Source organism: Equus quagga, chromosome 14, assembly GCF_021613505.1.
Source record: "Equus quagga isolate Etosha38 chromosome 14, UCLA_HA_Equagga_1.0, whole genome shotgun sequence".
Lineage (NCBI taxonomy): Eukaryota > Metazoa > Chordata > Mammalia > Perissodactyla > Equidae > Equus > Equus quagga.
Window position 1 is genome coordinate 1,993,519 of NC_060280.1, and position 26,734 is coordinate 2,020,252.

A 26,734-nucleotide genomic window follows, 5' to 3' on the forward strand; every position below is an offset into this window, starting at 1 on the left:
GCTGTCAGAATAGACAGAACAATTGAGGGAGAGAGAACAGAATAGTAACAGTCGAACAACTGGCAAGTCTAGGTGAGTGTGTGGATAACTTTTGTGCTGTTTGGCAACTTTTTGGCAGGTTTGAAATATTTCAAAATAAAAAATGGGGGAAAATAATTTGCAAGTTTTCTAACTGTTCTTCCTGGGAACTAGCTGACCTTCGATTTTTAGTGGAGAGAATTTTAGTGAGCCACTCTTGGAGAGGTCTCTCTGTGGGTTGAATGATAAAGTGAGTCCCTGGGGTCTAGATCAAGGGACCAAAGTCTTAAGTGTCTCCTAATGTGCAGTGGCCTTTTTCTCCTGGTTTTAATTTTCCTCGTTATTACTATATGGGCAAGGACCCTCTGTGTGGCCATAGTTTCTTAGGAAAAAGCTGCCTGTGCGTCTCTTTGCCATTGAATTGCTATTCAGGTTGACACAGGAAGACCTCAGCCCAATCGCTAGTTGTTTTGTGTTACCTATTTGTGATTTATTTGTTTGGGTCTGCGATAATTGCGAAAGTGTCTGCGGTGTTGCACAAATCTGTTATGATATTTAAGAATGTCAGAGGACACGTTATTCTATTTATTTTTCAGTCCATCACTTCAGAATATAATCATGAAGTAAAAATGTTCCAATTGCCATAGCTTCTGCAAACTGGAACAAATTCCCGGGCAACACCAGTTATTGTTGGAATCCACAAATAACATTTTTGCCTTGGGGTTTATTTATATCTTAAAATATTAGGTTAGGTTGAACCATATAAAATCGACATTTTGTAGATCAAAAACAGTCAAATATTGATAATTTCAACTGGTTCACCCTATTAAAATCAACACATATCCTGTAATGTTGACGTCAGATAAAAATATGATTCATATTGCATTTTTACACTATTTCTCCCTGATGAAAGCTCATAGGTTACAGAAACGTGGAGACTTGCAGTTTATAGACGCTCAGAGCACAAGCCCAGAGCCATTGCTAGAATAAATACAAATTCTCATATAAACTTACAAATGATAGAGTTCGGCATATGCTTCCAACTCACTATTATTTTGTTCCATCACGTCGAGGCTGGCAGCAACGGAAGAAAAGAAACCATTGATTGAGATAAACCGGGGTTTTTGCATATTCTGTACAAATTTTGCGTATTCTGTACAAATTCTAAAAACCCTTTGAATGCCTTTACAGTGAATTCCCGTGATTGTCATCGGCAAAGTGTGCGACTTCTTTGCCTGTCAGATGGAAACCCATTGAGGAGGCCGAAAGATCACCAAGTCATATTAATCTACTGGGCAACCTACATCTTTTAGTTTCATTTTTTTCCTGAATTACGGCTTCCGATAACCTCTGACAGGTGAAAAACCACTCAGAATTCTCTTACTCTTTCTTTTGAACAAGTGGGTATTTTCAATTTAGCATGTATCATACTTGACTGCCAAACCCTCAGCGCACCAATGATGCAAGAGAGCATCAATTATCCTAACGGCTCTGGTAAGTGCTGTTAAAAAAAAGGCTGAATAATTCTCATAATTTGGCCCACTTACAACACAGGAATATCTTTGCCTTGACACAGAAAATGTATTTTTCCCCTCAAGTGATCAGTGTTCCCCTTGGATATTTCTCATTAATGTACTTAAATATTGTAGTCCTGAGAACTGCAGTTTTTCTAGAAGAGGAAAGTTACATAGATTTTTTTTTTTTAACCAAACTCTCTTTACATAAAATAAAATATTGGCACTTCAGTACAACATGGCTGCTCTTTCTATTACCTCTTCAAAACCACACTGGCAAAATGAGGAAGGAGCTGAGATTTGGGCCTCATTCCTTATTGAATTCACAGAGCTGTTTCTTTTCCAGGTGCTTTGAACGTTCACTGCTCCAGTCAATAAAGAGGTTTTTTTCTTTTTTGGCAGAAAAGCCACGTTTCCTAATATTACATATGCATCCCAATAGGAAAAGCAAGCAGAGGAGAAAAGGAATAGGAGTTGAGCAGCACGAAAAGTCACCTTGGAGAAGGAGAGGCCCGACGAGGAAAAGCGATGAGAGGAAGGCAGCCAGACTCTCGTTACGAGGAGGGAGCCGCTGGAGAAACCCCGGGGTCTGGGCACACGCACAACACCACCAGGGCTCAGCCTCAGGCAGGACCAGGCAGGGAGCACACGCGGCAGCTGACTGCCTGGACGCCGGGGTCACAGGCCTGGGTCCGAGTCGTAGCCGCACTGCAGTGACCTCAGATGAGTGGTTTGCCCTCTGTGCCCTGGTTTATGCGTCAGTGAAATGGGTACAAGAACGGGGCGTGGAGGACTGGGGAAGAGGAGTGAGTGTGCTCATCCCAGGAAAGCACTTTGGTCCTGATTCTGGCTGATTGCCGACACATGTGGACTGTAAAAGCTGTAGCTGCATCTTGCTGATTTCTCCTCTAGCCTTCACAGCAGAACCCTCCAAACACACACTAAATTGTCATCCATGGCGACAGCTTTGGAAAAGAATTCTGAGAATTACATGGATTCAACTCTCGTTGTTCTCGATGGAGGGAGCCACTCCGTGCAGTCAGACCAGAATATCAGAAACCCTAACAGGTGACAGAATCAGTTCAACCAACCTTCACACTTGCTTCGAACGCTTGGGGCATAAAGTAATATTTTTAATTTACTCAAACTTTCTTTTGGTCACCCTGCGTTGTCTTTTATTGTCTTAGACATTTAAACTTTCACAACTCCAAGAAATTTGAAACTGAGGTCAAATAAGACAAAAACAAAAATGCACCCCAAAGAGCCCACTTTTGCTCCTGGCCACTGAGCCTTTGCTGTGCGTCCCACACTTGGGTCTGTGGCCAACCTGAACCCGGTCCGTTGGTGCTCAGATGATCTTCGACACCATTACCTTAAAATACAGAGGCAAGAGCTGAGTTACAGAGACGTGAGACAAGTCGTCTACAAAGCGAGTTAAATTCACTGCTAATAGTATTCAGTTCTTCTTCTGTGCCAAGTACTAAGGTAAATACTTAAGTGCATTGTTTCATTTAATTCTCAAACTATCCCCTGAGGCAAATATGATCATTCCGTTTATGTGTTAGATGAGAAAACTGAGTCTTGGAGCTGCACTGTCCAATAAATAGCCACTAGCCACACGTTGCTATTTAAATAAAATTAACTTAAATAAAATTTAAAATCTAGCCCCTCGGTTGCACAGGCCGGATTTCCAGGGCTCCTTAGCGGCTGCTGTAATGTTCATCTCAAGTTACAGAGTGTGGAACCTCATTGCAGAAAGTTCTATCAGTTCAGACAGTGCCGCCTTGAAGCTGAGCAATCTGCTAGGTGAATACAGCCGACACACGGTGGAACCAGGACTCGAGTAGGGCGACGTGACTCCTGAACTGGTCCTTGTAAGCCCCCACTGCCAAAGCCAGACCAAGATGTCCCAATATCCGCCTCCATGTTCTCGCCGTTGGCCATGATTTCTTCTTAAGAATATCGTTACAAGCCTTAGTGAATTACACGTCCTAGGGTGACATGGTGCTGATGGTTGTGAAACCAGAATTTCCCAAACCTCGGGCATCGTGTATCACTTGGTGATTTGTAACATATCCACATCCAGACTGTACTAGTATTTTCTCAGTTTTTAAAATGGACTCACTGTTTTTATTCAAACATTTATTTAAGAATTTATATTACTATAGTAAATGGCATACCTCTATTACTTGCCTTATATTTATACACAATAAATACAGTGAAAGCAAAATACTTTCTTAGGGTCTGTTCAGATACTAAGAGGTTTCCCTTTCTATACAAGAAGGTTTGTGTGTTGTTCAGGTGTTAAATACAGACTAGTACAAAATAGATAGTTTTACTTGTCCCAATTCCAATTATTGAAAAAGAATCAAAAAGGGAATCCATTCCTCACAACGCTATTCATCCCCACGTCCGTAGAACCACCTAAAGTCTTCTCTTCCCACCGGGACCTTGTGTTGCGCCCTTCAGGAACTCTGCAGCGAACATGTAGGGGGAAAGAAAGGAGCCTGAGAGAAAGGACAAAGACAACCATGTGCACAAACCGTTGCACGGACAAGGGGGATCCAGAGAGGCAGAAACTTTCAGGGAACAGGTTCTTGGAAGGCTGTAGAAATGGGTTTAAAAGTGGAATAAAATGGGGAAGACTATTTTGGCCAAATAAGCATGAAAGCAGGAAGGCACAAGGAGTTTTGGGAGCGATGAGACCATCAGCACGACGAGCGTTATAGGAAGACTTTGGAGAATTTTGGGAAATACAGTGGAGTATGTTTGGCGAGGCTCAATTTGCACAGCTTTGATGCTGGATTAATACAAACTGAGAAGAAGTGGGATCAGTTTAGAGGAGCGGCTTCGTCTCCCACACAGAAGGGCCCGGATGGGAACTGCCGTATCACTACCATTACGGGAATTAAGAGCAATGATGAGCTGGATAACTTCACAGAACCAGAATATTCCAGACTTTACAGACACGAGTTGGCATTTAGTCCCCTTTACGTTAATATCCCAATATCCCATCATAAGCCAAATCCCCCTCACTTGACATCACAAAGTCCAGTTTTCTAAAGAAACTCCTTTCCCAAATGTGTTTCTAATCTCCAGAGGTGTCGTATGTCATCACTACCCTACTAGTCCCAAGGCTGGATGCCTGGCTCTGGGCTGGTGTGGGACCAGTTCACAGCCACTGCCAAGTGGAGGCTGGACATGTGGAAACCCACTCACAGCCTTTGCATTTTCACAACTGGGCCCCCATGCGGTGGAGCAGAGAACACACCTCCCGCTGTGGCACATCCGACGCTGGCATGGTTTTAGATCCAAGTGAGTTGAGAGGGCTCTGGAGCCACACTGCTTGAGTTCCAACCCAGTCTGATCATTCAACCTTACTCTTTTCTCTTATTTAAAATGGATCAATGGCAATAATACTTATCTCACAATGTTGCTGTTAATAGTAACAAAATAATTCATGGAAAGTATTCACTGAGCTCCTGATTTAACTTGTGCCAGATGTCTCCCTATCATTAACCCCAAATTATTATAGCTCTAAGTCACTCATACACACAAGCACACAAGCACACACACATCAAAATTCCCCAGGAGGTTCACATCCCAGGGGAGGTGGCTGGCTTGGCATCTTTTCCAGTGTTGCCATCTTATCTAGCAGACATATCATCACCAACACCGTCTCTGATACTGAGCCTTGCTGCCGACTTGCAGAAGCTGACTCCCACACCTCATTGCCTCCTCACTCCAGACAATCCCTACATAGTGCCAAGCTCTTTCCTACCTCAAGATCTCTGTACCTGTTCAAACTTCTTCCTTCAACAGATTAGTGGTTACCGGAGGGGAAAGGGGTGGGGGAGGGCAAAAAGGATGAAGTAGTGCATGTGTCTGGTGATAGATAAAAACTGGACTGTTGGTGAACACGATGCAGTTTATACAGAAACTAAAGTATAGTGACGCATACTTGAAGTTAAAAAAAAAAACCTTCTTCCTTCAATGGTAGTCTCCTCACTCTGCCCGATTAATTTTTACTCAACTTTCGGGTCATTGAGAAAATTTTCCTAAACTTCCATCTAAAAGAGCCACTTATTTATCCATAAATGTGTATGTATGTATGTATGTCCTCTCTCTGTGAAGCCCAACTTACGAAATTCGCAGACATTCGTGCAAACAAAGCTTTGCCTCAAAACAAAGCCCAGTCAACTCTATTCACCAAGGGCTGGAGACACAAGTGGTCATGTACAGTAGTTTTAATCTTAATCATCTTGTTCCATTTTCTTAGTTCTCTAGTGCTGGCTATGATTGTGCTTAATTTTGAGGTGTTTTATGAGCATTATTAATCTCATTATGTCCAATGAATGTACAAGCAGTGAGAATGATGAAAACTACTAATTAGTGGCATAAGATTATGACGGAAACAAAGTGAAACCTAACATTAATTGATGTGCGTATGTTCATCACTTGTAGGGCATCCTTTGGACTTAGGAACAAATAGACGCATGAATAGTCTTTGGAAATTTAACTCATTGGTACCCAGAGGAATTTCTATGTTAGATTTTCTGATTATATTTTGATCTCTCTCTATCCCTACTCTAAGTTCCATGAAGCTAGGAATCAACACTTTGTTCAACAAAGACTGCCCTCACTTCAGACACCAGCCACAAGTTCAGGAGTCCCCAGGCCTCGCTCTGACCAGCTGGCTACAAATTCTAAATTTCCCACTACCCACTCAGGATTGATAATTCATTAGAATAACTCACAGAACTGAGGAAGCAATATACTTAATGATGTAGTTTTATTATAGCAAAAGGATGCAAACCAGAATCAGCCAAAAGGAGAGGCACGTAGGATGATGTCTGAGAACGTCCCACATGTGAAGCTTCTTGTCCTGAGGATGCACATTACCCTCTAAGCATACCAATGTGTGCCAACATATAGAGTATTTGCCAACTGAGGAAGCTCATCTGGACTTCAGCGTCCAGAGTTTTTCTCAGGGTTTCATTATGGAGTCAGGATTGGTTGAACCAGTGCCCATGTGACTCAATTTCCAGGCCCATCCCCTTCCTTGGAGGTCAGATTTATATCACATGGCTCAAAGCCCCAAAGTCTAATCACATGGTTGGTTCTGGCCTGCTCAGCCCCAGTCCTGACTCATCTCGTTAGCATACAGTATCTAGGAGCCCACCATGCGTCTCCTCGTTAGCACAAACTTTCAAGTGTGGTCTGAGGGGTGCACCATGAATAATAAAAATACACCCATCACTGGGGAAATTCCAAGGGGTTAGAGGTAACCTTCCAGGAACCAGAGACGAAGGCCAGTGAAATCCATTATTACACAGTGATGCACAGTAGGTGCAAGGAAAACTTAAATGACGCACTGGAGAGTTGGGTCAGGCTCAACTGGATATTGCTATGACTATGTCCAGAAGAAAGAGAAGAGAAAGCACGTGACTGATTCTAGCAATTAGGTGACTGTATTGAAAGCAGTTTCTGATGTTAATTGACTAAAGAATAAATGGGAGTTGAAGTTTTGTAGACTACTCTAGTAAGACGTTTGCTAGTGACTAGAAGGTGGAAGATAGAGGATATAAAGACATGAACATGTTTGCAGCATGATGGGAAGGAGCCAGTGGACTAAAAGAGATGAAGGAAAGAACTGATGCGGCAAGTTTGAGGTGGCCTTCCGGGTGACTGCGTTCCCAAGCACTGATGGTGGACTCATACAGATCTCAGGGATGAGGAGAGATGATTCACTCACAGGATGGGTTCTGACGTCCCTTTCAAACTTCTGTGAAAATACCATTGTTCAAAGAAATTTGTTCCTTTAGGCAAGTGGTTCTCAATTGAAGGTGATTTTGTCCCCGAAGGGACATTTGACAATGTCTGGAGACACTTGACTCAGCAATTTCACTTCTGTCTATATACTCAAAGTTATTGAAAACAGAAACTCAAATAGATATCTGTACACCCACGTTCACAGCAGTATTATTCACAACAGCCAAAAGGTGGAACCAACCCAGGGGTCCATTGACAGACAAATGAATAAACGAAACGCACTGTATCCATACAATGGGATACTATTCAGCTTTAAAAAGGAAAGAAATTCTGACATGTTACAACATGGATAACCTTGAAGACCTTACGCTAAGTGAAATAAGCTAGTCACAAAAGGACAAATATTGTGTAATTTCTTTTACCTGAGGCACCTAGAGTAGTCAGATTCACAGAGACAGGAAACAGAAGGAGGTTCGAGGGGAAGTCTAACAGCTAGGAAGTTTCAGTTTGGGAAGATGAAGAAGTTCTGAAGAAGGATGCTGGCGATGGTTGCCCAACAATGTGAATGTGCTTAATGCCACTGACATGTATCCTTAGAAGTGATTAAAACAGTAAATTTTGTGTTATGTATATTTTACCACAATTGAAAAAAAGACTGAAGTGCAGCTAGTAGCCACTAGGAAATGAAAGAAACCATCTCAGCGATGATGCATCGTTTCAGCATATATTGTGTCTAAACATAGGGAATCTGATTTAAAGTCTCGTGAAGAGTGCGAGTCTTCTACAGATGTTTTTTCTGCAGAAAAGAAGGCATCCTATTTTAAAGAATGTCTTTATTTTTCCTTTTAAAACCATAGAGAAATCTCAATGACGAAGAATCATTTTTTCCCCTGCGTGAACTATCTTTTAAAAGGGAACAATGTCTCCTGTTAAATAACTAAAACAAACTAAAACTTGAATGAACCATGACAGTAAGAGAAAATTATCCTTTACATTTGTATCCATGGGGCCACTGGATCAATGGCCTTTCAATTCAGTCAAATAAACCTCTGGTCCAGTTGAACAATCAGTGAGTCTTATTATTTTCAAGGAATTGAGCAGCTCATTTGATTGAAAATGATGGCGGCAATTGTGTGCTCGTGCGCACGCACGCATGTGTGTGTGTGTGGTGTCTGTGTGTGTGTTGAACTACCACATCAGATGCAGATTAAATACAACCGAAAAAGGACTATAGTTTGAGAAACAATGGCCCTGGAAAATTTTTTAGTATTTTTTTATTCTTCCATCCTATTCCAAAAAACCTTTAAGGCAACTCTGAGTATTTTTATAATCTGCAGGCTCTTCTCGTAAGTTTGGAATGTTTCATAGACTGGTTTGTGAGTACTAAATTATTAAAGATCATTAAAGAAAGAAAGAAAGGAGGGAGAGAGGGAAGGAGGGAGGAGCCTAGTGTCTTCCAACCCCCAGCAAATCCTTTATCTTGAAGACTCTTTTAATAACTTCACTCAGTAACACCATTAGCAGACAAGACACACATTTTACTTGTAATTAATTTGTATTCAAGGATTCTATAAATATAGAAAATTGTTTAAGTGGAATGAAGTGTGGTCTGAGTGGTCCCACTGTTTTTTGACTCTCTCATCCATTTGCCCTTCTGAAAAACACTCCAATTTCTTCTCCCAAGTGACAGTCTTGGTGGGGTGGCAAACCCAGGTGTGTGCCTTCCTCCTGGGGAGTCACAGCAGCTGCCGGACGCCCTTTCTGCCCAATCTTTCTTATCGCTCAGATACGGGCGGGGGCCGGACTTGGGGTCTGGGCTATCTTGGTGGGAGGATGTGCTCTCCAGGACTTTGACTCTTAAGCAAGTGATGCAGGATCAGAGAGACGTTTGGAGGTGAGCCATCTTGGTGGCAGTGCCACAACCACCCTCCTAACGTTGCAAGCTATTTCCCTAGTTCCTGATTCCCAGCTCTCAGCCTCTTCTCTCCTCCATTCCTGTTTCCTACCCAAGAGTTCCAGTTACCATGACTGTGAAGGATCCACCCCCAACTCAGTTATTTAAAACAACAGTGATAACATCGTCTACTTTGCTCAAGACTCTGCAGTCTGGGCAGGCCTCCACAGCCACTGCCTGTTTCTCTTCTGCTCACTCTGTCTGGGGGGGAGCTGACAGCAAGGGCTTCAAGTCGTGCTTGCACATGGCCCCTGGTCAGGGAAGGCCGGAGGGGCTGGAGACATCTCTCAAAGTCTTTATATGGTCTCTCCAGCAAGGTGGGTTTAGGGTGGCCAGACTGCTTACATGGCAGCTCAGGGATCCAAAGATCCACGCCTCAAGGAAGATCCACGCAGAAGCCCTATCTCTTTTAGGGCCCGGCTTCAAAGTCACGTGGTGTCACTTCTGCTGCACTCTTGAAGGAAGTGCTGTAAAAGGCCACCCACGTCCAAGGGGAAAGAACGTAGACCCTCCCACCTCTCAGCAGAGTGCAGTCGACATCACGCCGTAAGGACACCAGGATAGAATGTAGATTGGTGCAATCATTTTGGGAAAATTTACTCCACCACCCGCACCTTCCAATTGATGTAACCCTGTTACTTTTGGATAAACTCCCCGTCGCTGATCTTAGCCGGGGTCAGAGGCTATTACTCATAACTAAAGAATCCCAATCCAGTAGGGTGAGAATCTGTTTGCTTAATCCCTTGGCAATTCAATGCCACTTTAATGTTGGATATTCAATTAATATCACCATCAAGAGGTTGGTACTTATTCATGAATTAATGACTAGACACACCTGCGTGGCTCGCAAGAAGGCTCTGCTCCAGCGGTGAGCCGCTCCAACGATTTTATCAAGCCTCACGCCACGGCTGCAAAACAGGCCCGATCAGGAGAAAAGAGCTGAGGCAGAGAAAGGTTATTTGGTTTATCACAGATGGCAATGGGGAATGCAGTGCTTCCAGAAACAGACCCATAAGTTTTCATTCCCTCGGCCAGGCTGGACCTATTAAATCACATAGAAATACCAGGAAAAGATAAGCTACATGAACCAGCAACTGCTGGCGCTAACCACTCTAGTGAGTTCAAAGAGCCCTAAGGCCTGCTGTTTATTTGGAAATTCAGGAAAAAAAAAAAAGTGGTGAGAGAACGGCAGGGTGGAAGCCTAGCTACATATTAGCTTATGATTTTATCTTAACCAGGCTTATTTGAAGAATTTACATATTAGGGGTGCATGAGCTCATGTATCTACGTATTTAAAGTAATTTAATCCTTTTTTAGAGAGCTTTGGGCCATGTGTACACATTTTAAATAAAAATGTATGTTCCAATAAACATTATCACTCAATTATCAAAATATCATCCTAAAAAGAACAGAATTTTAACATATGAGCACAGGAATGTCAAAAAAATCGGGTTGGAAAAATAGCAACAGATATTAATCTGTAGAATGTGATGCTGCCTTACTAACGACGAAAGTGTGAAAATAAACAATGAAGTCAGAGATTAAGTTTGTCCTTTCTAGGAAAATTCCATCCCTTGTTCTGGAATTTATTAGTCAATTTCCCTAAGATGCCAAAAGGTTCTGGAAGGTTTTTTTAATGCAGTTGTGTGATTGACCACATATACTTTCAAACTCTTAATGAAGCTGTTGGAGATAAAAGGAAAATATGCCTGTGATTCCAGCCACTGATGTTTTCAGGGTCTCGTTTTTACCTTTTAGTGTTGAAATATTACATTTTCGTCTCCTCTCAATCTCTCTCAGGCGCATTCCATTTCCACCCCTTTTCCTCTCTCGGTTCTCTTCCAGAGGCCACTCCTCTCTGTGACAGACGTCTCTGTGGGCTGTCCTTTGTCACCACCGGCTGTGTCAGGAGAACTGTTTGGTCCTGCTTTTCTTCATGCCTGTCAAAGGCCACGGAGTCTGAAAACAGCTTGAGTCAGCAAGGAGCCCAGAGGCTCTCAACACGTCTCTGTAGAAGTTGCAGTGGTCGTCCTCTTACACACGGTGTTTCACTGGTGGATGACACACTTCATTTGAAGAATGTGACACTGAATAGCACCCTGGATGAAAAGATCGGTCCAGAGAGATGTTACACAGAATTACACCAAACACCTTGCTTTCCATTCTCTGTCATGAATAAAACCACTACTAAAACCCAAGAAAAATCATACATGTTCCTTTTAGAAGCACAAATGTCCTAAAACCTTTGATTTGAAACCCCTGTGGCCCAAGCATTTTAAGCCAGCTTGCAAAAAATTCTATGTGTGTGAAAACACCTGTTAGGACTATTTTTCCAAAGAAATGATTCTTAAGGGACGTTAGTGAAACACCTTCCTACTGACTAATTTTGGAGCCATCGCTTCACCTGTTATTCTTATGTGTATTTGTCTTATTTATTATCAACTAGTTGCTGGATTCAGATGCATTAACTTTGGGAGGCAGCAAGTTTTTTATGTTATAGTATGATTATTACTTTTAAAATGTGACATTTTCCCTCCGTATAAGTACAGAGCCGCGGAACTAAACAACATACAGAACTCTCAATCTATCCTCTGCATTCCCTTTGCATTAGGTGGAACACTGGCACAAAAATCAGAGCCGCGGCTCCAACTTTTCCAGCTGTCTCTGTCGCCCTGTGATCTTTTGGTACAAGTTTTCTAGCCTGTTTGAGAAGGCCGGCTTGCCCCCCTCTTTGACTGTGCCTAGGCAGTCCGCCAGCCTGAGACACGGATTAATACAAGCAGAATCACAGACTTTTCTGAACATAAGGCATTTACGTGTGTTAGTGCCATACACCGAGCAAGAAAAAGGCAGACCTCCATTGCCTGTGTGTAGCGTCTGTGCAGGTCTTCATTCCACTCAGAGTCAAGAACAAAGCAACCTCTGACTTTTCCTCCGACTCAGCCCGTGTGGGATGACTTCTAATGACTCCGTGAGCTGCCAGCCTTAGGAGGACTGGAGGGTTTCCACGCTTTAGGTTTGTCCCTTCTGCGATGTTTCGTGACCGTACCTTACGGTGCACTTCTATCTTTGTTCTTCATGATTTTCTGAGTGCTTAAAGTCCACAGGGAACGTTTTTAGTCATTTGGCCACCACCACGTGTGCCTTTCAGCGTGGGGATAATGTGGAGCGAGGCTGTAAGCACCGTGCCAACCCCAGACGCGGCATTCCCTAGTGAACAAGCCAGCTCCATCCCGAGTCTGAATGATTCGGAGGAGACGTGATGTCATCGTCTACTTAGAGATAAATGGAACGGAGTCTGGGTGTAGACTTCTGGAGTGGTCTTTGCAATAATAGTAATTAAAAGGGCATTACCTCATATATTTAAACTTTTTGTACATACCATGTGCTTTTCTCATTTTTACCCCATATTACTCATAAAAGGCTAGTAGTTCTGTTTCATTATTTTTGAAGCACTGTTTGATGACTCTGGTTTAACAGTTTCTCACAGTTCACTGCTTCAGTTTTCATCAAATTATATTTCTAGTTACGCTAGACACTCTCATCATCAATTTCCATATGCCTCAACAACGTGCGGGGCCGGGTTGCCAGCAGCAAATTCAGATACAGGATAATAGCTGCTGCAGAACACAGCTTTCTCTTGGTACAGCCTTTTCTGAAAGGAAAACCTTAGAATCCACCAGGCCAACCCCTTGACGCTCAAACCCACTACTGTCTGTCTAACTCGATTAGACTGTGTGTGTAGTGAAGATTGAGGATTACCACAGACTATTTAATTTTGATGTGGAAATCTTATGACAAGATTAACCCCGGCCATACACACCTCTGCACACTTCGTATCTCAGCTGGTGGAAAAGCAGCAGCCATACAATTTGCCAGAGAACTGCCAAGTCCCAAAGAACTCTTAAATCCTCCCTCCCTTAAACTCCACAGCTTTCCCGTGTTCTTGCCATCACATCTCAAACCTTCTGTTGTCAAGTGAGCGCTACAGATTAGGGCCCACTGGATATTCTGAACCACTCTGAGGTATGCAAATAAGCATTATATTGACAAGTGGTGGGAAAGTTCAAATATCAATTAGTCATCGCTTCTCAACAAGCTATCACCTGACTTGTTTTGCTTATGAATTTAAACAGCATAAATAACCAAAAGCTGACTGCAGCTAGCAAAACATAAAGTCCTTAATTTGGTTTTTAGAATATTGCTCCTGCCTCAGAAAAAAGGGAATTAATGAACTGATAATAAACCAAATGCAAATCTTTTGGTCTTTCAAAGATCAGTTCAATTATTCCCATAAATATAAGTATCAGAAGGATTTTCTCAATATGTTTTAGGACTACTGACTCCTTAAGGGACCGTCTTTTAAAGTAATTTCTGTGACTACAACATGTGTGAGTATCTTGAAAGGGAATATAGGCTGCTGGGTCTTCTTAACTTATAACATGCATCGTACTTCTTTTAAAGAAAGTTCTGGTCTGTAGACCTGTAGAAAGACGTCTAGTGACGTGGAAAGGTGTTCACAGTCGTCTACCCCGTTGAAAGAATAGGTTGTATAGGTGATGGGATAGGAGTGAGATAGGGGGAACTTTTTCTTTTTAATGTACTTCTGTATTTAATTTATTTACAATGACTGTGTATTAATTTTGTATTAAAAAGACTCAAAAGTAGATTATAAAATTGTATAATAATTGCTCGATATGTATCAGTCATTATTCTAATCTTTGAAAAATATTAACTTATTTAATCCTTATAGCCACTCTATGAAGTAGGCACTTTTTTTTTTTTGAGGAAGATTAGCCCTGAGCTAACATCTGCTGCCAATCCTGTTTCTGCTGAGGAAGACTGGCCCTGAGCTAACATCCGTGTCCATCTTCCTCTACTTTACATGTGGGACGCCTGCCACAGTATGGCTTGATGAGCAGTGTGTAGGTCCACACCCGGGATCCAAACCGGCGAATCCCTGGCCACCAAAGCGGCACATTCACACTTAACCCCTGCACCACCGGGCTGGCCCCTGAAGTAGATACTTTTAATATCTCCTTTTCACAAATGAGGAAACCAAGACATGGAGAGTTTAAGCACCTTACCAAAGGCCATGCAGGTGGCAAGAGGGAAAGATGGATTCCAACCCTGCTTTGCTCTCGCAACTACATTATTCACTGGACCACATTCCCAATTTTATTCCATTATTGTAAAATACTTTTGACTGAAAAACTATATAACAAAATGTTAACAGTAGATATTTCTGAATGATGAAGTTATGGCTAATTTTTAATTTTTTCTTTCTGCTTGTCTGCATTTTTCATTTTCCACAAAACAATGAGATGAAAAAGGAAAAAAATTGAAAAGGAAAAAGCCAATCTTTTTAAAGTTCCTTCTGTACTAACCATGAAATGAGGATTTTAATATAGCACTGTCATTCTTTTTAACTACCCTCCAGTAAACCTTCCTTTTATTTTAGCATCTCACAAAAACACGTGCCCTGGATCTTGGCTATTCAACTGTTCTCTTGTGTGTAGATTTTATTTTGTTTATAGACGGTCACTATGGGGAATTATGAGAATAGAAGAAACCGATGGAACTTTCAAAATGTAGAAATGCCAAAAAGGGGTAAAGTTAGAAAACACAGTTACCATTATAGAAGTCCCAAAATGTTTGTATATATTTCCGTCACATCTTTTCTTGGCAGTCTGAGTTGCTAAGTGGGGCCAGAGTGACTTAGCCTGTGCCAATAAGGAGCCCAGCAAGTAGAATATCTTCCTTGCAATGGGTTTGTGAGGGCTGATTGGGTCCACACGGAATAATCCTGCACCGAAAGAACAATAGCACTACTTGTAGTTGGTGTCTTTGTATTTCCTCTGAGAGCATATCTGTTTCTTTGAAGATTTCACTTAAGAAACAACCACTTGTGATGAATTCCTTATTATTATTTGGAATATTAAATATAAGTGAACCAGTTCGGATGAGGACAGACATGGAATTGATGTAGCATCTAAAAACTTTAAGGGAGAACAGAAATACATATGTCTCCCGCATTTGTATTTCATACGAAATAAGAACAAGCCCATATGTGGGCCAAAAAGAGGTGTGGGACATTGAACGAGCGGATAAAGTTTTAGGATCTGCAGGTTTGAAAAAAGTGAGATTAGTGACATATTCTGCCAGCTTTACATTTAGGGCTGCAGTTCTTCACGACAAGATGGGATTCTGAAAGGTGTGCATAGGGTGGCCTGGAGCCCCGGGGAGGTGCCCGTGGGTGGAAGGAGGGCTTGCATACGGGGCGTCTTAGGTTCGGGCGGCTCCCAGGCCCTCGCGCCAGGTACTATCATACCTGCAGCCAGTATTTCAAGATTCTGGTAATCTTTGTTTTTATTAGTAAAAATCATTCAAATCTCTCCAGTCCATTCATGTTTCTCCATGTCTCATCTCCTCCAAACTGTCCTGCTGAAGGTGACCATCAGCTCCAGCCCCATGACTGCGGTCGCCCCACATGGCCTCCCTGTGGTCACTCCAGCCCCGAAAATCCTTTCTCCACGCTGGGGGAAGAGTGACCTTTCCACACACAAATCTGATCCTGTTAACCCTTCTGCTTAGGATCCTCAGACAGCTTCCAGGCGCCCTCAGGACGCTGCCAGACATCTTGAACAGGGCCTCAGCTGTGACCCTCCATGTCTTACGGTGGCCCTTCAGTTTTGGCCTCTGCATACGGATCTGGATCCTGAACCCTCTTGCTGGCACCCCAAAATTCCTCCCTCAGTGCCAGCCACACTGCTCCTCTCCCTCCTGTGACATCCTTGTAGTCCTTTCCTCCACCAGGGACGTCTTCACTCAACCTCAGAGGAGAAGTCTCCCTGGTTTATGTTTTCTTTTCACCAGATGCCTCTCCTTTGCACAGGTATAATTTGTATTTATTTGTGTGACTTCCTAAAATCAGTCTCTCTCCGGGTCCATGAGATTACATAATTCATAATGTGGGAGAAAGCTCTGCTTTTTGCATCATTGGTCTATCACCGTGGTTTAAGTGCTCTGCCTGGCACAAGGCAGAGCTTAAAAAATATTTGTTGACTAATCGAACCATACATTAATAATAATACAGAGAGAAATGGGTTTTAGACTCTGCTGTTCTCTCAAACTCAATTTTTAAAAAATATATTCGTTCATTTATTTTTGCGGAGAAGGAAAATTACATTATATATTTCTTACTCAAAATATTGATATATCTTATACTAACTTGGCAGATTGAATTATTAAACTTGAAAACCCCCACACACATTTCTCTAATCAGGTTATCATGGGTTTCCCACACTGCCCATCTCTCACAAGAGGTGGCTGGGACTTTCGCTTCAGTGAAAACCCTCTTCCGCCATGACCAGCCTATCTCAAGTACCACTTAATTCTACCACCATTTCAGAACTGGGCCCACGCCGTCCTGATAGACTCAGAGAACACTAATCTGCAGCAGAGATCACGTGAGTCTGCTAGGATGGAAAATGTGCTAACACGTGATCAGGAGCTTGTTCAGATTTTTTAAATGATCAAAATCATTATAGCATAACTAATACTTTTCTGACTTGTTCATACATGCTAGATAGTGGCTAGTAAGTGTGGTAAGAATTAGCGAGTGTTTTGCAAAATTTTGAGATTTCCACTTACCTCCATGTTTATTATTGAAGCTGCCGGCCAAGCTGGATCAAATTTTGCCTTTCTAAGATAATGCATGCAAAATTTATTTTATGAAATAAAATTTCATCTGTTTTTGGACCTGGCCCTGTGGCTGAGTGGTTAAAGTTCTGTGTGCTCTGCTTCAGCGGCTGGGTTGGCAGGTTCAGATCCTGGGTGGGGACCTATTCCACTCACCAGCAACGCTGTGGTGGCGACCCACATACAAAAAAAATAGAATAAGGCTTGCACAGATCTTAGCTCAGGGCTAATCTTCCTCAAGAAAAAAAAAAATTGCATCAGTTCTAGTGTTTCCTGAATCTTGCTTAGCCATAAACATTTTTATTGGTTAACCAAAAGGAAATTTTAAATACAAAGGACAAAAAGAAATTTATATGCATATTTTGAGGACTTCGAAGAGGATCTATCAGAGAATTAGCTTAACCCTTAAGTTTCTTTTGAGACTAGACCCTGGTACATTAAGTCTGTAAATTTTAAGGTACAAGTTTTAGTCTGGATTCTTTTTTTTTTTTTTTTGGCATCCTACTGTATTTAAAAAGAAGACTGCCTTTAAGCAGATATGATACATAACAATCTTCAGTTTCTCTATGATAAAATCAATTTCTGAAACAGTCTTATGTTTCTTCATGTTTCTAAAGACATTAGCAAACCCCTTTAAACGTGCTATTTGAACCCCACGGGCAGTCCTTCCCTCTCATCCTGACCCTGGCCTCCTGACATCACTTCCCATCCTGCAGATCTGGGAGCATTTTCCTTCATTGTGTAGCTGCCTCCTTCATTCATGCATTCTCTTACTCACTTTCTTATCTATTGACCCATTTAACAAATATTTCCAAGTTTCTATTATGTGCATGGTGCATAAGAATGAAGAGCACAAAGGAATACAGGGCACAGTTCTTAAACTTGAGGGGGTTACAATGAAAACATCTGAAATAGGTCAAAACAAATGTAAAAACTGTAAGATTTAGAATAAAGGCATTTGTTGCCAGATTTTTCTCTAATGGCATCATAATAGTAGTCCTATTAACAGACTCTGATTTCTGATAATACATATCTTAGCTTTTGCTGGAAAATGATAAAAATGCAGACAATTTTTTTAAAAAGGGGTAAAAGAGTAGCTGCTGGTTTCTAGCTAGATTAGTGTCTATAGTTTCAATGGAATTTTCAGTGAAATGCAACAGCTTCAACCAACATTTTTCTAAAGAAGAACCACAGGACTGGACCAGTTTTGAGTTACACCCAAGCATCTCTGAAGTATTGGAAATCCTGTTCTCCGAGGGAGAATGGAAGCCGCTCCAAGTAAAGTGTTGAGCTTTCCAGGGAAGGAGCTTTCACGTTGGGAGCCTCCACCCACAGTCCTCCCCCACGCCTCCCTCACGTCCCCCCAGACGCATTCTGAAAGAGGTTTCAGAGGACATTGCAGCAGGCTATCAGGAACGTATCTGCCAGTTTCCTGATGAAACTGCCGGAGAAAGGGTCCAGATTTATAGTCCATTAAAGGAAAAAAATTGTAATATTTGCATAGAGACAACCATAAACTTGGCATTTGATTTTTATTCTTCTTTTGTTCGCCATTATAAACAATAAAAATTGAACCTAACAAAAACAACAAAAAATGGAGCTCATAGGCTCACTTATCTTAAAAAAAAAAAAAAAAACAAAACACCATAAACCCAGCCGACAGCATTTAAAATTTGGTATAATGAGGCTGGAAGTTTCAAAGCTGATGTCAGGGGACAGACATGGTTCACATCCAGTGCTTTTTAAACAAGCTTTTAGTGTAGGTAGCTACACTGGTGGTGAATAGCATTTAATAAAATGCAATGTGTTCAAATCCAAGCAATTATTTGAAAAGTGGGTTCCTTTTGTTCTTGATTCATTACTTAAATTTACTACATTTCTCCAGCTTCCTTATTTCGGTAGCTTAATGGAAATAAAAACTCATAACCCTAACATACTTGGTCACTACTCTCAGTGAATAATTGGTTAGTACGGATACAGTAGAGATTGACTTTTTCCTACACTATAAGCTACAATTTTAGGGTTTCTTGCCTCAATTTTTCCTCACTCAGTAAGATGATATGCAAATTTTCACCAACTTTGTAAAGGATCGCTCACTTGATTTTTTTATAGCATTAAACATCCTGCAAAATATGTCACTAAAGTGGAGCACATTATTATTTATTGTCTGTGTGCAAATATTTAGATTCAAGATCATGGACAAACTAGCTTGGGTGTTTTGATTCACTACCAGTTGTTTTTTTTTAAAGGAAGAAAATCACAGAAATAATTTGGCTCATGCTGATTTTTTTTTCTTGTGGACTGATTAAATCAGCCCATATCAGTCTAAAAATTCAAACCATTTAGATAAGAGGAGTGTACTGCTAACCCAGAATAAGGGAAACAAAACCACAAGTCTTCAAAACCATGACTCTCATCAGTATTCGCTGCTGGGCTGGAAAACAAAAACAAAATGAAAAGCTGCCCCCACCCCATCTTTGTCATCTTTAATGTCAGTGCCGCTTGCTGTGATCTGTGCTGGGCCAGGAGTTCCTGTCCTCTTGATCCCAGCACATGTGACAAGTAGCGGCACTCTGGGCATGCCTCACAACAAAATAAATACATTAGCAAGACCATTTCACCCTTCATGTCAGCCCAGGCATAAGAGATAGGTTACTTAAAATTCAAGTGCAGGAAAGCCCATTTTAAAAGGGAAATATTTTCAAGTGAATTCCCTTTGATCTTTTTTTATAGGGACTCCTACCAGCCTCTCTCCCTTCCTCTCAGACCCTGGAAACCAATCCGTCTCAGCACAGAGGCCACAGACCAGGTTGAAACGGCTCGTTTTTATTTTTAGGGGTTATAATTTGAGCCGGGATGTCTACTCAGTTGCCACACAGTATACTTAGCACACTTCTCCCTCTCACACATCCACTGGATTTCCCTTTGGAGAATGACTAGATCTTTGAGTCTGACTCCTGGAAAGGAATTAGATCTGGTCGTCATCCAAATCCTTCAGTCCTGACAATGGCATAACATCACAGGGCCACCTCATCCTTCACAGGCAGCCCCACCAAGCAACTGTTCTAAAAGCCTTCTCTCCCTTGTCTTCTGTGTTCTAGCGTTTCTGCGCTCTTCCTTTCCTTCTGTGGTTTGCATACAATTCTGAAAACCTTTTCTTCCATTATCCAAAGTAGCAGAGAAAAGGGGACCAACTTTGATTTTTAAAACGGTTTTGAAGTGCTTATCTTTGGGGGAAAAGGTGCCCCAAAGACAAAAATGAAAACAAATTAGTCTTCACCGACTCCTCACCTCTCTATCCTGAACCTGCCTTAATTCATGGAGGTGAAAAGAATTATCAGCTAGGTTGGCCTTTTCTTTCTCAGGCACAACGTTGCAGAGAGAAAGGGGTGTGTGTATGTGTGTGTGTCTCTGGCACGTTGAAAGGCTTCAGGAAAGGGAGCACAGCTCTCCCCCAAGGAAGCCTCAGCTCGAAGATGGGAGGGGACCCAGGGTCGCCTTCCTTGGTCTGAGCCCAGTGCCGGAGCCGCTCCCTTTGCCCCCGCGGCGAGCTCTGCGCCCTGGAGCCGTGCCAGGACTCCAGACAGCGCCTGGCAGGTCGGAGGGTGGGGGGCCTGGGTGTTCTCTTCGCAGAAGACGCCCATTTGGAGGGAAAACTCCCTTTATTTTCCTGGGACGCCGTAGCCCCCACCTCCCCGGCCCCCTATCATTTTTACGCTGATCGCACTCATGGTGATGAACTTGCAGCTCAGCTTCCTGCCTCCTGCTTGACCCGGGAGCACCAGCAGGCTGCCGGCCTCGCCCTCAGCTCCCGCCTCCTCTCGCAACCCCGCGGCCTCGGGGCGCCGGCGGGGGTTCCTGCGGCCTGGGCTGCAGCAGGGGCGCGCGGGGGCGCGGGGTCCCGCCGGGGAGCGCGCACGGAGCGGCGCCTCGGCCGCCCCGCTTCCTGGAGCTGTGCTCCTTTGACCCCAGTGGCAGTCCCTGTCACTGCACCGCTCGCGCTCCCTCCGGCTCGCCGCGCCCTCGCTCCCTCTCCTCGCCCCCTCGCTCGCTCTCTGCCCAGATCGAGGCTCTCCCGTCCTTTCTCCCCCGCCTCCCTCTCGCGCCGCGCCCCCGGCCCCCCGCCCCGGCCCGCCGCGGGACCTCCAGGGTCGAAGGTTCTGGCCCGCCCGCGCCCCCTCCGCCCCCGCGCCCCTGCCGCCGGCTCGGGCCGCTCGGCGATGGATCGCCTGCTCGCCGGGCGCTGAAGGCATCCCCGGACCGGAGCGCAGCCCGGAAAGGTAATCCGCCCGGGAAGGGAGGCGCGGGGCGGGGGAGGGGGAGCGGCCGGGCGCCCGGTGCCGCGCGCGGAGGAGGGGAGAGAGGCGCACACAAAGCGCAGCCGGAGAGGTGCCCGGCCGAGGCGCGTGCGGGCGCGGGGCTGCGGACCGCGGCTGCCCCGGCCCCGGCGTTGGCGCGGGCGGGCGCTCCCCGGGCAGTTCGGGACCCGAGCGGGGCTCGTTTTCCGCCCCGGGCGAGGGCGATTCCTCTTTCGGAGCCGTCTCCCGGCTCCCCATCGCGCCCCTCTGCCCTTCCCCCTTCCCCGCCCTCGGCCCCGACCTCGCGGGTCCCACCTCCCGCCCCCTCCTCCGCCGGGTGTCGCGGGGGCAGCGGCCGAGCGGGCGGCGGGGCCGGGGGTGGGGACGCGGGCGCGGCGAGCTGCCGCCGCGGGTCCGGGCTCCGCGCCCCGGCCGCCGGCCTAGGCCCGGTGCATTGTGTCGGCCGAGCGCGGTGCGGGCCGGGGAGGCGCCGTCAGCTTTGTGCTCCGGCCGTGCCCGCCGCCGGCCCCGCGCCCGTCCCCGCGGCCCACGCGCGCAGCCTGCCCCGAGCCGGCCACCCGCGGGCGGGCACGGCGGAAAAAGTAGCCGTGCGGCCGATGGCTCCTCGGGAGAGGCGGGAGTTTCTTCGCTATTTACACGTAACACGGAAACCTTCGGAGGGCCGTGGAATTCCGGGGTTTTGCGGCCTAGGAGGTGAAGGGGGCATTTTTCTGGAGCTTGGGGAGGAGGCTAGGATCCACCAGCAAGGAAAGAAATTAAGGATGCCCCCGTGGGGTGGATTTGTAGCACATTTACCTTCCCCCTCCCTCCGCACACGCCAGATGAAGTGCAAATGCGGGTCATGGAAAATGTGTAATTGATTTGAGATGCTGCAAACACACACACAGGTCAGGGTGGGAAAAAACAAACAAAACTTTAAGTGAAAGGAGAGCTATCCAAGGAGGGGGGATTCGCGGCCTCCACCCCTGCCGCCGCTCCAGGGACGCAGCCGGCGGCTCGGGGACAGCGGGCAGGCGGCGGGGCTCCGCTCCGGGGTTCGGGGACCCAGCGCCCGGGGCCGACGTCGGGGCGTGGGGCAAGGATGCTCCGGCGCGGAGGGCGCTGTCAGAGCGCCGGCCGCCGGTGGTCATCGAGCAGGCGGGGGCCGGGCAGAGGGAGAGAAAGACGGACAGCAGCGCCAGCAGCGGCGACGACGGCGGTGACCGCGGGGGCTGAGCGGGTCAGGCGAGCTGCTGCTGGGGGAAGGAGGGGAGCGGAGCCGGGGTCAGGGCGCGGGAGGGTGCATGTGTGTGAATGTGTGTCTGTGTACTTGCTGATGCTGCCCCCCCCCCCCAAGTGCCCACCCTGGATTTAAAACAAACAAACCAATCCAAAGTAGAGGGCTCCGCGCCCCCCGCCCCACCGTATATAGACTCCACGCGGTGCCAGCGGCGCGGGAGAGGAGTCCTGCCCCAGCCCTGGGCGAGGATGCGCCGGCCGGGTGTCCGCAGTGCTGGAGACGAGTGCAGGTGTAAGTGCGGCGGCGCTCCGGGCACACGCACGTGCCCTCGTGCGTCCCTCCAAAACCCGGGCGGAGCGGCCGCCGGGAGGTGTGGGCATCCCTCCGGGATGCAGGGATGAGTGACCGGAGGTGGGCATGACGGAGGAGGGGCGTGGGTTGAGAAAGCGCCGGATCTGCGCGGCGGAGGGAGCAGAGCGCGAAATTCGGCGGCGTCGGAGCAGGCGAGCTCCCGAGTCCGGCCCGGCGGGCGGGCGGCGTCTCAGGGCGAGCGCAGGCGGCGAGCATCCTTGTTGGTGGAGGAGAGCTCGGCTCCTGGCTGCTGGGCTGTGCCGTGCGGTGCTCGGGTAGAGAGGTCGTGAGCTGTTGCTTTGAAACTTTTGGTCAGTTGGACTTGTGGTGTGTCGGAGGTGGAGACAGTTATTTAATTCCTCAGCTTTTCATCCTTTCGTTGCCAGCCGACTTTAAAAGGTTTTCCAACTAGATTCCTGAAAAAGAACAGTGCAAGTCACACAGCTTAAGGGACAGGAGATGTGGTTGCTGTCTAGGAAATGCAAAATGTGCTCACATGGTTTTTTTTTTTTTTTAAGAGAAAATCAAACTAGCACCAGCATGAATGTCTGGCAATGTCAGTCCCTTTTAGGTTTTTCTTTAGGATTCCTGGCATTTACTACTGGGTTCCTTTGTTTTGTGGAGCAAATGTGTTGAAGTATAAAAGGAAAATTTTAAAAAAGGATGTTGGTCTCTTTAAATATTCTATTTAGAAAGTAGTGTAACTGTGGCGAGGATGCCCTGCTCCAGAATCTGGTCGTTTGGAAGGTTTTACAGCCTAAAGATGTGAGCAGGTGAGGCAGCTTCTTCATGGTTTTAGGCAGCGGACCATTCCGTCTTGTTTCAAGCTTTTTCCAGATTCCTTGGGATAGGGGAGGGGAGCATTGCCGCTGTCTCTGAGAGTTTACCCCCCTCCATCTTTCCTTGTGTTGGTGTTTAACATTCTTAGGTTATGTTCATTTTGTGATGTGAGTGGGAGTGAACACAGCATTTAAAAAAAATAAGCCTTTTCTTGAGTTGTCTGTGAAGGATCCTGTGAAAGTTTTGAAGCTCTCTGCCTCAGTCTGACATTTTCTTCAAAGGACTGCAGATTAAAGAAGATAGACGCTGCAGGTGCACTGTTTCGATAAAACATTTGAAAGAGAACATGGCAAAGATGAATTCCAATGAGGTGCCAGCCACCCACTTAGCCCTTCAGACTTCTAGGGGCCTGGGCTTGCTGAGGAAAAGATGTTCTGTTTGTCTTGCTGGGGCGAAGGTGCGAAGAGGCACTCACGTCCACTGGATAGAAAAGGCAGTCCTGCCTTTACTGAGGGATGAAGTGGGCCTTTAGGATGCCCGTCCGTCTCCTTCTGGCTTCACATGGGAGGGTCTAAAACAACCGCTTTAAGTCGCTGCAAAGAGATTTACGTAGTAGGTACGTATATTTCATTTCTAGGCCGTTTTGCTTAGTTTAATTAGTGAGCTGGCTCCAGAAACATTTAAACTCTTCCTGGCACCGGGTGCAGAGATTGTTCCTGAGAGGTCACAGTGGTGTAGACATGAATTTTTTTTCCTTTGCTTGTTAATGTTCTGCCTTTCACACAATAGACAGTGATGGCAGGAGCATAAGAATTGCCATGTAATTTTTGCACCCCTCTCTAATTTATGCAAACACTAAGTTCTCGAAGTCTGAACATGTGTATTTTTTCCCTCTGTGCTTTGATGGCTAACATTCTTTTTAATGACAGTCATTTCTATAACAGGAAGATGTTTTCATTTGTATTTACTTTTCAGCCTGGCGCAATTATGCAGTTTTGCGCTTCACTCGTGTCTCGGTACTTTGTGTCTCAAAAGAGAATTACAGTACTTAGAACAGGACTGCAATTTGAAGCAGGTGTTGTGTTTTACTGTTATGCAAAATAACAGTAAAATATAATTGTGGGGGAAATTAAGGAAACAGCTGCAAACTTGGTATGAAAACTGCTACATTATGATTTGTAAGCGGTTCTTATAGATATCTTACATCAGAGGCGCTGGGAAGATTTTAATTTAGTTAATCCTGCTGGCCTGGTTGTCTGTCAACTAGTGCTTAAGGGACTCATACCTCCCACGAAGTCAGGAAGAAGAACGAGAACCCAGAGTGACACTTTGTGTAAAACGCCGGAGCCCAGGGACTCATGTCCCGGCAGTGCCCTTGTGCAGTGGAACACAGGCAGGTGGGTGTTACCTGGCTTGCTTTGCTCCTAGGAAGCTATGAAGAAGCAGTGATTTGCGTAGAACACTGTGGAATTTCTTAGCCCAGCTAGCATATGGAGGAGTACACAAGCCCCGGGTTGTAAAATAATAAAATAAATGGCCTATGGCAGGCCATCTGCCTTTGCTTGATATTTAAGGTGTTTCATGCCAAATTTAAATCTAATCTTATTATTCTAAATATTTTTATTTGAGATAGCAGCTAAGATTCCTGGAGCCTAATGGTGCACGGGCGAACGTATTCTGTGTGTGGAGCCCTGAAGGGAGAGCGAGGGTGACCCCCAGGGTTACCGGGGGAGTGCTCCCGGCCTCTCTCCAGGCTCTGATCACTTGCAACAGTTTCGATGCCAGGATTTGCCTTCCTCAGTCTCTCCACACCTGCTATGAAAATATACACCCTCATTTCTGAACCCAGGGCAGCAAAAAATGTATTGACATTTATAAAAAGAATCAAAACTAATGGAAAATTTTAAAAAGTATGAAGCCAACTACTGAGCATTATGCCACACCAAGGAGGATGGGGGGGGTGGACATATTGCCTCCTTCACTGCTCCCTCAGGCTCACAGAGGGGCAGCGATGCGTGCATCCAAAGAGGTAGTCCAAGCCTGGGGGTGTTTGATTTTCCCCCAGTGACTGGAGTGTTTAAAGAAATCATGTCCCATTTAGCAAGAAGGATTTGCTTTTCCATAAAGTTCTCTCGGTTGGAGTGGAATGTGTTTGTACGCCAGGCATTGAGGACCTGTGTATTTTGGGAGCTGCTTGTGAAAGAAAAAATTACATGTAATGCGTGTATACGTTATATGTGTCTTGTAGTTGCACACGGGTGTCTGTGAGGAGCACAGCATTTTAAATTTACATTTGTCATTGTGTTCCATGGCTGTGTTAAGCCTTGAGATTTCAGATTATTATATGACACCAACTTTGTACACACCAAACATTCCAATTAGCAGAGAAGGTTTGGAAGACTCTGCACTTGGAGCACAAGCCATTTATAGTTAGACACCATGGCAACTGTGGCTATGCCCCTTCCGTAATTCATGTTAAGTGCCATAATTATAATTAAAGAGGAAGTCTTAGTTTGCACGCCATTGAATTGACTTGCTAGCGGCCAGCAGGGTCACATGGTATCGTGTGTCCCCTCGGAAGGCCACTCAGGGTGAGAGTTGGGAGAGGTTCTATCCACGAGGCGACAGCACATATTAAGTTTTTTCCTGAACCCATTTCATGTCCAAGTGTCACATTTGACTTCTCTCAGAGCACCCTCTTGTTCTTTGTTCTCATTTGATGATTTTTTTTTCAGAAACGCACAGCAGTATTGACGAGTAGATCCTTGGGGGCGGAGGTTGGCTGAGACGCACCATGCCCGCTTCCCTCCTTTGCTCCGGAGAGTTGTGAGTCGCTCAGGCCTACAGAGAGGAAGGATGGCACATGGGATCCCTTCTCAAGGCAAAGTTACCATCACGGTGGACGAGTACAGCTCCAACCCCACCCAGGCGTTCACGCATTACAACATCAACCAGAGCAGGTTCCAGCCGCCACATGTACATATGTAAGTATCGCTCGTGAACTTAAAAGATTAACGATCAAGAAAATAGAAGTAAGATAAGGAGCCAGTAATGAGTTCTGTCAGGGAGAGTGAAAGGTACATGATTCTCAAAACAGATGGGTGTA

At 45.2% G+C, this 26,734-nt stretch overlaps 1 protein-coding gene across 2 annotated transcripts in view; it reads left to right on the forward strand.

The window, feature by feature from the left end:
- Positions 1-20,810: 20,810 nt before the first annotated feature.
- Positions 20,811-26,734, forward strand: part of MPPED2 (metallophosphoesterase domain containing 2) — a 169,325-nt gene continuing 163,401 nt past the window's right edge. Inside the window, exons 1-2 of one of the 2 annotated variants that reach the window (XM_046684614.1) lie at positions 20,811-21,239; positions 26,364-26,612. In XM_046684614.1, coding sequence (XP_046540570.1) covers positions 26,485-26,612 — 128 coding nt within the window. In that variant the 5' untranslated portion in view covers positions 20,811-21,239; positions 26,364-26,484. Of the gene's footprint in view, positions 21,240-21,632; positions 21,972-26,363; positions 26,613-26,734 lie in introns of those variants that run through there. The other variant, XM_046684615.1, reaches the window with a different exon arrangement.